At 36.5% G+C, this 13,184-nt stretch overlaps 1 protein-coding gene across 1 annotated transcript; it reads left to right on the top strand.

The window, feature by feature from the left end:
- Positions 1–5,625: 5,625 nt before the first annotated feature.
- On the top strand, positions 5,626–11,644 carry LOC137741492 (ABC transporter C family member 3-like). Its single transcript, XM_068481195.1, has 10 exons — positions 5,626–8,156; positions 8,310–8,396; positions 8,496–9,140; positions 9,245–9,409; positions 9,665–9,959; positions 10,066–10,280; positions 10,359–10,664; positions 10,778–10,841; positions 10,931–11,170; positions 11,253–11,644. Exons 1-10 carry the CDS (start codon positions 5,739–5,741, stop codon positions 11,360–11,362), a joined length of 4,545 nt encoding a protein of 1,514 aa, XP_068337296.1. The 5' UTR covers positions 5,626–5,738; the 3' UTR covers positions 11,363–11,644.
- Positions 11,645–13,184: the final 1,540 nt, after the last annotated feature.

Genomic DNA, 13,184 nt, shown 5'->3' with positions numbered 1-13,184 from the left:
TAAATTACCTTCACATCATTCCAAAAAGATGAAGGGATCATTTGGAAGGGCATTTAAAATGGATGAATATATTTTTCGAACCAATCCTTAGTAAAAATGCAAGTGAATCCTAGAAAAACATTTAAAGTGTTTCCTCCAAAAAGCACACATAATGTAGTGCTTCCTGCAAGAAGTGCACATAATTAGTGTTTCTTCCATGAAGCACTTTAAATGCTTTTAGAACCCAAAAATATTTTGTTTAAATCACTTTCAGTTATTTTAAAAACATGCCCAAACGAATGCTTCATAAATAAATAAATAAATCAAATTTAAGAATTGCAGTGAATATTAAAATGAAAAGAAGAATGTATGTATCGTTGTCCCTAGTTCCCTTGGCCCTCAAAATATTGCATACACCAAAAGTAGATTGGAATTTCAAAGTGTAATTCTCAAACTGTGAGGGATTATATAAAACACGATAAACCTTAAGGAATGTTAGTGAAATTAACCAAACTAAAATTAATAAAATGGTATAAAATTGTAATATACATATCTTTAAAAGACAAAAATAAAATAAATAAATAAAAATATGGGAGATTTAATGCTTCAGGCTCCTACATATAGAATACTTCAGGCATTTGAACCACTACATCTTGAATTTCGTACTTCTGAACAAAAAGATATCTACTTAAAAATCTTGATCTTTCCAAATTCCATAGCACTATATAAAATCAAATATATACCTTCATCTTCATACTAGCGTAGATTAGTAGTTGCCCCTTTTTTTTTTGGGTAAAACCTAAAAGTCAATCTCACTCCAGCATTACTATCATGAGAAAGTGACAAAGAGGTAACTTTATTTATTTTTTTTAAACAAACGATATTATCCACACTAATGGATGAGAGAATGTCATAAACCTCACAATGAGTTAATAATAATGTAATTCAAATTCGACTTTGTCCAAATTCGAGTTTTCTTATTTTTAGGTAAACTTTTGTTGCTATCCTATTCGTAATTTCTTGACGACATGCAGCCTTTTCAATGACCCAATGGTGAGTCATTTGGCACTCTATGGATGGAGCCCTATCATGCAGAAAAATTTGTAGGCAGCTTATTGTCTCTTTTCCTGTGATGCGCATGCATCGAATTTATTCTCTGCTCTCTCAGACTCTGATCATTTTTCCAAGGTCTAGCACGCACTTGGGGTTCACTACTCAATGAGTATCTTAGTCACGAGACTCCTACCACCACAAGAAGATTGTCATCATACAATTTATGTATGTATAGGCTTCCAGACAAAAAGGATATGTAAACAAATTTTTATAAGATGACAATCTTCTTGTTCAGTAGCAATACAGTGGTCCCTAACCCTAGTTTTGGGGAGCGGCCTCTAGGTAGAAGCTCGTTGGTGTACCTCGGGGATGAAAATTTTGAAATAGTAAACTACAGTCTACAGACCAATCATTCGAATTGCTCACGAACTCTTTCAAGAAAAAAAAAAAAAGCAAAGGCCCTTGTGGGTTGTTATCAGGTTACCATTAAAGTCCGTTTAATTTGATTTAAACATAAGATGGTGGCAATTGGTTGTGGTTACGATAGTGCTATACTTTATCATGGTGAAATCAAACTAAAAAGCAAAGGCCATGGTAGGTTCATGTAAGCTTGATCTCGAGAAAGCCTATGACTTGTTAGCTAGATTGCTTTACCTCCAGAAAGCCTATGTACAGAAACAATCAACATAACTTAAATAATCCTGTACCATGAATGAGATGGTGAATGTTTATGATACCTCAGATGATGAGAGTAAAAACAATGGAGGTATATATAGCGTGTGCACTTTAGAGACAATGAATGAGTTGGTGAATGATTATGATACCTCAGATGATGAGAGGAAAAAAAATGGAGGTATATATAGGGTGTGCACTGCAGAGAAATGTGGTAAAGTTAGGATTTATGAGTTATGAAAGGTATATTAGTACTTTTGTTTTGGTCTAAGTTAATTATAGTTAGCAAGCTTATATTGTTTTTAGAAACATATTAGCAAATATGAACAAAAACATTTGGTTACCAATCATATTTAGCCAGCTCATGCTCATGAGCAACATGGTTATAGTTTTGAGTAATGCTGGGTAGATCAAATTTTTGGACTACATTTGTAAATCATGTGGTGTGTCACCGATGGGAAATAAGCACGTTAATCAATAGTTAAGTAGTAATTCAATCATCAACAATCATGTCGTATAGTTTTCAAAATATAGTTTAATAGATGGTATCCCTAGCATTTTCTTTTTTAAATCTCGCCAAATTGATCTAAGTTTCTCATGATGTCTTTAATAAGATCCCAATTTGGAGCCAAAGGTTTTCTGCCATAAAAGTTGTTGACCCTAACAACTACCATGCCCATGTGTCACGCAGGCTGAGCAACTAATAAGCTAATTACATCCTTCTGGTGAATGCAGGCGTGCCAACTCCAACCGAGCTCAGTTGGCGATTTGAATGAATGTGGTGGTGGTGTTGAACACTCTTCTAACTTCAGTATCCGAGTGACCACGACCGAGGAAGGAACACTTCTCAGCCTCTGGGTTCTAGAGTATGAAGACAAGTTGTTAGTCACCGTGAAGTTCAGGATCTTCAGCACCAGGTTCAGATGCCTTAACTATATTTGTGAAAACATAGGTGGGCCAAATTGGTATCAAATTGTAAGGACACAAGTACTTGAAAGAAATAAGTGTTTTGATTGTAAATGTTGTTCGACAGTTATAATGCCGAACTTTGAAATGCAGATGGGAATAACCAATCATAGACAGGCTCAACTTTCAATGTGGCGAACACTATGTAACATGTTTGAGAGGGCTAATGAATTGACTTCTTTCAATAAGAAAAATCAACGCTCCTTACTGATAGAGACTTGGATAGATAACAAGTCAAACTCGAAGCAGTACTATTACTCCAAACTAAAGATGCTCTTTGATCACCAGCTGATTCTTATTGCCCCTAAACACTAAATCCTTAACAATTTTACTTACATTAGGACTCGACCGAATCACCCTTCAACTTGACCCTTAAGAGTCCTTCTCTTGTTAGAACTCGGCCGAATCCATCGTGGGCTAGATATCTGAATGCCACTTGGCATGAAGGGATGTCACTAGGCCAAGGATTAAACCCTATACGAATTATCCACCTTCGGCTTAAACCCATTAGTTCATGCCCAAACACAAGTTTAATCATTAAACCACATTCTGTTCATCATACCACACCAAGATAGACGAAAATGTAGTCATTAATAGGCTATAGCCAAAATAATTGTAAGTTCTGACTTGTAAGCAGCATCCAACAATACTAGTACTGCATAATACATTAAGTTAATATGGTCCAGATATGTGTAGGGTAGTAGCACAAGCAATTCCAAACTAGCTATTTGAGGTATTTGTCATCTTCCCAAGCTTTGTATATTTGTTTTTTTTCTCAAACAATGGATTTTGTTAGATTGAATGTTAGATTAACCACCGACAGGATTTAAACCCACGCCATCATGTAAAAGTTCAATACATTTCTACAATTGTAGTAAAGGACCACTTGCTTGTATATTTTTTGACTCTATTAATTAAGTAGGCATAGTACCTGACCTGTCATCTATTTAAGTTAATTATTAGTGTGCAACTGAAAATTTTATTAGCAAGCAAAATGTTTATTAGATGAGTGATTCACATTTTCTTAAATTTTTATTCAATATCCTTGCTCAGTATGTAAAAATTACTATTTGAATTGATGATTAAACTTTTTCTTGATGATAAATAAAATATTTTAAACACATAACAAACACATAATAAACGAATCACCCAATTAAAATTGTGTATTCAATAGAAAAGAGCATCTCTCCAAAAGAAAGTAATACCCTCCTTTCTGTTTTTTTATTCGTCCAGATGATCTCCTCTTTTTCTAAAAAACCGTTGAATGAAAAGTGACTATTTATTTCCGTGATGCGAAAGAAAGAGAAGAGACGAGTGGCATTATATTATATATTAAAAATAAATAAATAAATAAATAAATAATTCTAACTTCAAAGACTGATGGTTTTGGACTGATGGTTGGCATGGCTTGTCAACCAAGATATTAATCTTGTGGTTCTCTTTCGAAGAAAGAGAGAAAGTCAAACTAAACCTTTCTTTGCTTGTCTTTTTACTTATCTTCATGCGATTAAGGGCTGGTTTGGTATTGATGTACTTTGAAAAAAAATTGATTCTGTTGTGCTGTGAGAATAAGACCTGGTTTGGCACTGAGATGATTCTGAAAAAAGCTGCTATAAAAAAAAGCTGGGAGCTGTTTTTGTGTTTGGTAAACACTCAGCTTCAGCTTTTTTTCACAGTTTTGGGTGAAAAAAAGCCAAAAACAAGAAGCTGCAAAACCCAGCTTTGAAAAACCGGCTTTTTTTCACATCTGTTTTACGTAAAAGTTTACCAAACACTCTAATACTGCTTTTTTTTTTTTTCAAAAGCACTTTTACAAAAAAGTTTACCAAACACTCTGCTACTTTATTTCACAGCTGCTTATTCTCACAGCACAGCAGAAGCAGTTTTTTTTCAAAGCACAGCAATACCAAACCAGCCCTAAGCGGCTGTGAAATAAAGCAGCAGAGTGTTTGGTAAACTTTTTTGTAAAAGTGCTTTTGAAAAAAAAAAACAGTATTATAATGTTTGGTAAACTTTTATGTAAAACAGATGTGAAAAAAAACCGATTTTTTAAAGCTGGGTTTTGCAGCTTCTTGTTTTTGGCTTTTTTCACCCAAAACTGTGAAAAAAAGCTGAAGCTGAATGTTTACCAAACACAAAAACAGCTCCCAGCTTTTTTTGATACCAGCTTTTTTCAGAATCACCTCAGTACCAAACCAGGTCTAAGACTAAATGATCCATTTGTCTCAATGTATGATTTTTTTTAATCTTGCACTCTTTAAGTTCGCCCCTCTTTCCGACAAATCCTGACTTCGTCATTGGGTATTAAACTATTTTATAGAGAAATCAAATTTAAAACATTTCATTGATAAATAATATGACTGAAAATAAACATTAATTTGATTGGAATATTGAGAAATTATTTTAAATATTTTTATTTAAAATTAAACACAAATAGTACTGGATAAAAACTAATCACATGATGTATAATGAATAAACACAATTCACGAATTTTCAAGATTCTCATCAAAATGATCCGGAGAGGATCCAGTTGGAAAAAGAAGAACGCACCACTTCAAAAGCATCGGAATTCAAAAAAGCATCAAAATCCACATACGACATGGAAATTGGAATCAGGGTGTCCCACTTGACATGCTTAAGTCTTGAACCAATACTTCAGTCAAAACATGTGTTTGGAATTAAGTGATTTTTTTTTCTGAACCAATGATATTATATAGACAAAATAGATGGATTTATTATGGTTTAACATCAATTTCCAACCTCCGATTGTTGTTTTTTTCCTCGAACCTACACTTGTTTGCGTCACTTACCGTCTATGTCTAGCGATCTCCGTCATGTGAGTCTTGGGCACTACGTTAGCCTCCTCTCCAAGAAAATTCCGCTGACATTTCATTCCCTCTTTCTCTCTCTGCACTCTCGTACTTCCACTCCTACAGTTACACACTCCCCTTCCATCCACCCACCCACCCACCCCCATATAACAACACACAAAAATCTTCCTCCAATAACAAAACTCAAACCCCTTTTCCCAGAATTTCAGAACCCCCGAGCAAAAAGCTCCAGAAATCATGGAGTTTTTTGGTTCATCAAACCACGGTACTCTCTCAACCTTCTTCTCACACTACTCATCACTGATGCATCCAGGTACCGAATTTCTGCTCAAACCGGTTTTTATACATGGGTTTTCTGGCTCATTACACATAGTGTTGGTATTTGTGTTGTTCTTCTCTTGGTTGCGGAGGAAATTCAAAGGGGGTGATGGAGGAGGAGGAGAGGCTCCGAAACAGAGATTTTCAAATAGCCGAAATTCGTACTACAAGCAGGCTTTAATTTGTACTTTCTGTGTTTCTGGGATTAGTCTGGTTTTTTGTTTATTGAACTACTTTTCTTGGTACAAAAATGGTTGGTCTGATGAAAAAGTAGTGATCCTTTTGGATTTAGCTGTTAGAACACTCTCTTGGGGTGCAGTTTGCGTTTATTTGCATACCCAATTCTCCAATTCTGCTGAATCCATTAAGTTCCCAAATTTTTTGAGAGTTTGGTGGGGTTTCTATTTCTCTATTTCTTGTTATTCTCTTGTCACTGACATTGTTCTTCACAAGGACCGTGTTTCGTTGCCTGTTAAATCTTTGGTTTTCGATGTTGTCTGTGTTGTTTTGGGTTTGTTTTTCATGTACGTGGGGTTTTTCGGTAAGAAAGAGGGCAGAGATTCTGTTCTTGAGGAACCCCTTTTGAACGGTAATCGTAGTACCAGTGTAAGTAATGATGGAGAGTCAAATAAGTCGAGAGGGGGAACAAATGTTAACCCTTATTCGAGCGCTGGAATTTTCAGCATTCTTACTTTTACTTGGATGGGTCCTCTAATTGCGGCTGGCAATAAGAAGGCGTTAGACCTTGAGGATGTTCCTGAACTAGATAAGGTTGACAGTGTATTTGGGTCCTATCCTTGTTTTAAAAGTAAACTTGATGTGGGGTGTGGTGGGAGCGGCAGAGTTACCACACTTCATCTGGTGAAGGCATTAATCGTCTCAGCTTGGAAAGAGATTCTCTTGACCGCTTCATTTGGGATTTTTTACACAATGGCGTCTTATGTCGGTCCATATCTGATCGACACACTTGTTCAATACCTCTATGGGCGACGGCAGTTCAAAAATGAAGGCTATGTTTTGGTTTCTGCATTTTTGTTTGCAAAGCTCGTGGAGTGCCTCACTCAAAGGCACTGGTTCTTTAAGACGCAACAGGTAGGAGTAAGAATCCGTGCAGCACTTGTTACAGCCATTTATAACAAGGGTTTGACCTTGTCATGCCAGTCCAAGCAGGGACACACAAGCGGTGAGATTATCAATTTTATGACTGTCGATGCTGAGAGGATCAGTGACTTCACTTGGTATATGCACGAACCATGGATGATCCTTGTACAAGTTGGCTTGGCCCTAGTGATTTTGTACATAAATCTTGGTCTTGCGGCTATCGCAACATTGATTGCAACGATAATTGTTATGTTGGCAAATGTTCCTTTGGGGTCCTTGCAGGAGAAGTTTCAAGACAAGTTAATGAAGTCAAAAGATAAAAGGATGAAGGCAACATCTGAGATCTTGAGGAACATGAGAATTCTCAAGCTTCAAGCATGGGAGATGAAGTTTTTGTCTAAAATTAATGAGCTCCGCAAGTCAGAGGCAGGATGGTTACGAAAGTTTGTTTACACTTGGGCCATGACCTCATTTGTCTTCTGGGGTGCCCCCACATTTGTGTCTGTGGTCACTTTTGTTGCTTGCATGCTTTTGGGAATCCCACTCGAATCTGGGAAGATCTTATCTGCACTTGCAACGTTCAGAATTCTTCAAGAGCCTATTTACAGTCTTCCAGACACAATTTCGATGATAGCACAAACTCAGGTATCTCTTGATAGAATTGCATCATTCCTTTGTCTTGATGACTTACAGCCAGATGTTATAGAGAACATCCCAAGAGGTAGTTCTGATACAGCAGTTGAGATAGTCGATGGGAATTTCTCTTGGGATTTATCTTCCCCTAATCCAACATTGAAGGATATAAATTTCAAAGTGAGCCGTGGTATGAGAGTTGCTGTTTGTGGTACTGTTGGCTCGGGCAAGTCGAGCTTACTTTCTTGCATTCTGGGAGAAGTTCCGAAGATATCTGGGACTCTTAAGTTGTGTGGGACCAAGGCCTATGTTTCTCAGTCACCATGGATACAGAGTGGAAAGATAGAAGAAAACATATTGTTTGGTAAACAGATGGACAGAGGAAGTTATGACAGGGTTCTAGAAGCATGTTCGTTAAAGAAGGACCTCGAAGTTCTATCATTTGGTGATCAGACGGTTATAGGGGAGAGGGGAATCAATTTAAGTGGAGGGCAGAAGCAAAGAATACAAATTGCACGTGCTGTATACCAAGATGCTGATATTTATCTGTTTGATGATCCTTTTAGTGCCGTTGATGCTCATACAGGATCCCACCTTTTTAAGGTATTTCATTTCTCTATTCTAGTGTGATTCCAATCCAATAAACTGAATCTTCAAAGTTATTTGCATCATCGAACTATTGACATATGCATCGATAATATTCTTTTTTTTTGTACACATCACTACTAATTTAGTTAATTGACAATTGCACTACAGGAATGTTTGCTAGGCCTGTTGAGTTCGAAAACAGTAATTTATGTCACTCATCAAGTGGAGTTCTTGCCGGCTGCTGATCTTATATTGGTAAAATATCCACACAGTTTTTTTTATGAAATTCCAATTTACAATACGTGATATTATCTACTTTGTATATGTCCACTCAAAGTTACTCCTTGTCATCAGGTCATGAAGGACGGAAGGATTACTCAAGCTGGAAAGTTCAATGATATTCTTAATTCCGGAACTGATTTTGAGGAACTTGTGGGAGCGCATGAGGAAGCTTTGTCCGCGCTTAATTCTGTAGAGGAAGGGCCTGCTGAAAAAATAAGTGTGAGCAAAGAAGGAAATTCTGCTAGTACTAATAGGTTTGTCCAAAAAGAAGAAAGCAGTGATGTTCAAAATAGTAAAACGGATGATTTAGGTGAGCCAAAAGGGCAGATTGTTCAAGAAGAAGAGAGAGAAAAGGGTAGAGTTGGGTTTTCAGTCTACTGGAAGTATATCACCACAGCGTACGGAGGAGCTCTTGTGCCTTTTGTATTGCTTGGACAAATTATGTTTCAAATCCTTCAAATTGGAAGCAATTACTGGATGGCTTGGGCAACTCCTGTGTCTGAGGATGCAAAACCTGCTGTTACAAGCTCTACACTGATAGTTGTGTACGTTGTTTTGGCTATTGGAAGTTCTTTATGTATTCTCTTCAGATCGATGTTTCTTGCAACAGCTGGGTACAAGACAGCAACTATACTCTTTAGTAAAATGCACCATTGCATTTTCCGTGCTCCAATGTCTTTCTTTGATTCGACCCCAAGTGGACGAATCCTAAACAGAGTAAGCGAAATATATTTTTAATATCATGCCTGATTAGGTGGTTCAAAGCAAAATATATTTCTAAAATCAGTAGTTGAATAAATGTTGCTACATATTTCTTGCAGGCTTCTACTGACCAAAATGTAGTGGACATGAACATGCCGAATCAACTTGGGGGCCTTGCGAACTCAATGATCCAGCTTTTGGGAATTATTGCAGTGATGTCACAGGTTGCATGGCAGGTTTTCATCATTTTTATCCCCGTGGTTGCAATCTGTATCTGGTATCAGGTAATTCTTCTCACTTTGTTCAAATGCTCCTATCTTATACGTTGTACTGATACGTCAACTTATCACATGAATTCAACTGTGAAAAATCCTTCAGTTTTAATTCTTCATTGTTCATGCTCTATTGATGCTCTTTCTTCATGCCTATACATGCCCGAACTTGGTTTCCTTTTTTATGCAAAATTTTACTCCTGTTACAGCCAGGAATATACAAGAATCATATTAAAAAAAAATACTCATGAATTTATATTGATGCAGCAATACTACATTCCTGCAGCAAGAGAACTAGCACGATTGGTTGGAGTATGCAAAGCTCCAGTGATACAACATTTTGCTGAAACAATTTCAGGGTCAACGACTATTAGAAGCTTCGACCAGGAATCAAGATTCAAGGATACAAACATGAAATTAAACGATAGTTTTGGTCGGCCTAAGTTCCATGCCGCAGCTGCAATGGAATGGCTATGTTTTCGCTTGGATATGTTGTCATCTATCACATTTGGATTTTCCTTGATTTTCTTGATTTCTATTCCAGCAGGGGTGATCAATCCAGGCAAGTGATATTCATCTTTTGTTTTACTGATTATTCTTGAAATAATTGTTAAGCAAATCTGTGAATTCTCTCTATTCTTATCTGTTTTGGATGTTTTACCCTAAAGGCATTGCGGGATTGGCTGTCACATATGGACTTAATCTAAACATGTTACAAGCTTGGTGTATATGGAATCTTTGCAATGTGGAGAACAAAATAATATCAGTGGAGAGATTAATACAGTACACTAATATTCCCAGTGAGCCTCCTCTTGTAATAGAATCCAATCGGCCGGATCGTTCTTGGCCATCACATGGAGAAGTTGATATACGTGATCTTCAGGTACTTTCTGTTCTGGTTTATTTCTTCATACGATATAGGATCAATCATGTTTATGACTGTTATTTCATGTTTATGTAGGTCCGCTATGCTCCACACATGCCACTTGTGTTGCGAGGTCTCACATGTACCTTTCCTGGGGGACTGAAAACTGGGATTGTAGGGAGAACTGGCAGTGGCAAATCTACTCTCATACAAACCCTTTTCCGAATTGTGGATCCTTGTGCCGGCCAGATTTTGATAGATGGTATTGATATCTCTTCAATTGGACTGCATGATTTGAGATCTAGGCTTAGCATCATCCCTCAGGACCCAACCATGTTTGAAGGGACTGTAAGAAGCAATCTGGACCCGCTTGAAGAGTACACAGACGAACAAATTTGGGAGGTGGGTTCATTTACATTGATGATAGGAATTGTGTTCCCGCTAAATGTTCTTCAGTATCTGATATTTCAGTTCTAATTGGCGTCGCTTGTTAACATGTCTTTTATTTGTTTTAGGCCCTCGAAAAGTGCCAACTTGGAGATGAAGTTAGGAAAAAGGAAGGAAAGCTAGATTCCACAGGTTTGTTCTAACATAGAGGCTATATAGATGTTCTCAGTTCCTTCTATGTCATGGTGATTATCTGTGCTTATGTTCGAGAATTGTTGCAGTTAACGAGAATGGAGAGAACTGGAGTATGGGTCAGAGACAGCTGGTCTGCCTTGGCCGTGTGCTCTTGAAGAAAAGTAAGGTTTTGGTGCTTGATGAAGCTACTGCATCGGTTGATACAGCTACAGATAATCTGATCCAGCAGACCCTTCGACAACACTTTACTGACTGCACAGTCATTACTATTGCACATCGTATAACTTCTGTTCTTGACAGTGACATGGTTCTACTTCTAAGTCATGGTTAGTATTGCCATATGAATCCATCCAACGTTCCTAATGATCCCCTTAGGTTTTACTTAACGTATGTTTGATCGTGTTGCAGGGCTTATTGAGGAATATGATTCTCCAGCAAGATTGCTGGAAAACAAATCATCATCCTTCGCTCAGCTCGTGGCAGAGTACACAATGAGGTCGAATTCCAGTTACGAATAGTTTGAATAACAATTAGTAGTCCAAATCTTCACTGTGTACTACTCAACTGGGAAACTGTTTGGATAATGTCGGAAATAATTAGTGAGTATGACCATACTCGTGCTAGTACCGAACTATCAGAATCGGATGATCAAGTTGCAGCTTGCAAGTGTATTTTCATATGCTATATTTTCTGTTACAAATGTGTTATGATTAAGTACATTATTCAAGTAATTGTTAATCTCAGAGTTACTGTCAAACTTTGTGCTTGCAATGAAAACTAGAATGCCTGGTTTAAATTTACCACCATTTTCCAGCATTATCAAGTTCTATTAAATATTTTAGGATAAGCCACAAAGTTTATTGCAAGTGAGCCTATGAATAAGGGAGGTGTGGTCAATTAAATGAATCCAAGGAAGTTGATAGGATTTTTGTCACCTATAAAAGTTGAGATAAAAACACTTAAAAATACTGGCAAGAGAACATGGTAGTTATAGTAAGAATGCTCATGCAAGATCGTTCCCACAGGGATTAAATGAATAATTTGTATTTAAACTAATTCTTAATTAATTACTTGAAACAAGATTTCGGAAAAGGTTGATTTTATTACCTAAAATATTAAAAATGAATAAAGGATTAAAGAAATTAGCAAAGTAAGGAAAACAAAAGAAAACATTTTGAAAACCAAATTGTAAAAGTCTAGGCTTCCGCCATCACCTTAAAAATCTTATATAGTTTTACCAATTACTTATGAATTACACATGTAACTTTGAAGGTTAGGTTTTCCTAATGTATATTCTCCTCTTGATATTCAAGCAAAAACATATATCTAACATGCAACCCGTCTGTGATATTTAGATCAAATGGGAACATGCAACACTCATTAAGTTTTGTGAAAACCCTTTGAAAAACCATGCAACCCCTAAGAGCGTGATATTTGCCTTAAGTGAAATTACAATTATTAACCACAAGAAGCAATACTTAATCCTCTAGTGACATTCCAACTGAATTGCATCGGATTACTTATCTAAACATCCTAATAGTAGCTAAGCATTAAGATATAGAGACAGTATAAACACAATGATTAATAATTCAAAGTATGCATGCATAACATCATAAGCAATTGAATAAATACTACATATTCAAGTTAAGGCTTGTGGCCTCGTCCTAGAAAAATAGAAATTAGTTACAAACAATTATAAACAAATGGAATTTTATTGAAAAAGAAAAATGATAGAAAACACCTTGAAAGATGAATACAAATTGTCAAATCCAGCCAAGTTCTCCAAATTGATGCGTTCCCTCTCTAAAACCCTAATGGCTAAAAAGCATTATTTATACTACTACAAAATAAAATACTTACTAGAAAAAGTCTTCTAATAACTAGGAAACATAATAGAATAAGAAATACATTCATTCAAACTTTGGGAAATTTGCCCAACTATAAAGAATCCCACGTTTCTAGATCTTCAAGGTTCCAAAATAGGCCCAAAATGAATCGATTTAACGCTTGAGATGTCCCACACTTAATTGCAAAAGGCCTTGAACCAAAAGAAATCATCTTGAGCACCAAAAAGCCCAAATAAGCCCAAAATGTTACTTTGACATCACTACGCGCTGCTCTTTTATTTCATCGCCATAAATTAAGGGAATTGCTATTGGCACTCCAAATTTCTCATTCTACACTCCAAACTTTCTATATTTAGAAAGAAAAATACACTTGTGAGGAGTGTAGAATGAAATTTTTGGAGTGCCAATAACACTTCCTTAAATTAATAGCTTAGTAGAAAAATCTAAAACTTTGACACAAACAAGCTAAGAGACTCACTCCAAATTCATCCGT

Source organism: Pyrus communis, chromosome 8 (assembly GCF_963583255.1).
Source record: "Pyrus communis chromosome 8, drPyrComm1.1, whole genome shotgun sequence".
In the NCBI taxonomy this organism is placed as follows: domain Eukaryota; kingdom Viridiplantae; phylum Streptophyta; class Magnoliopsida; order Rosales; family Rosaceae; genus Pyrus; species Pyrus communis.
Note: the sequence above shows the minus strand (reverse complement) of the source record. Positions and strands in the feature narration are given on the sequence as shown.

What these genes read in the sequence shown, in the direction of transcription:
- LOC137741492 (XM_068481195.1), top strand. Translation starts at nt 5,739, where the DNA reads ATGGAGTTTTTTGGTTCATCAAACCACGGTACTCTCTCAACCTTCTTC. An exon ending in CAATCTGTATCTGGTATCAG is followed by an intron (nt 9,410 to 9,664) that starts GTAATTCTTCTC and finishes ATATTGATGCAG; the next exon opens with CAATACTACATTCCTGCAGC. An exon ending in AGCAGGGGTGATCAATCCAG is followed by an intron (nt 9,960 to 10,065) that starts GCAAGTGATATT and finishes TTTACCCTAAAG; the next exon opens with GCATTGCGGGATTGGCTGTC.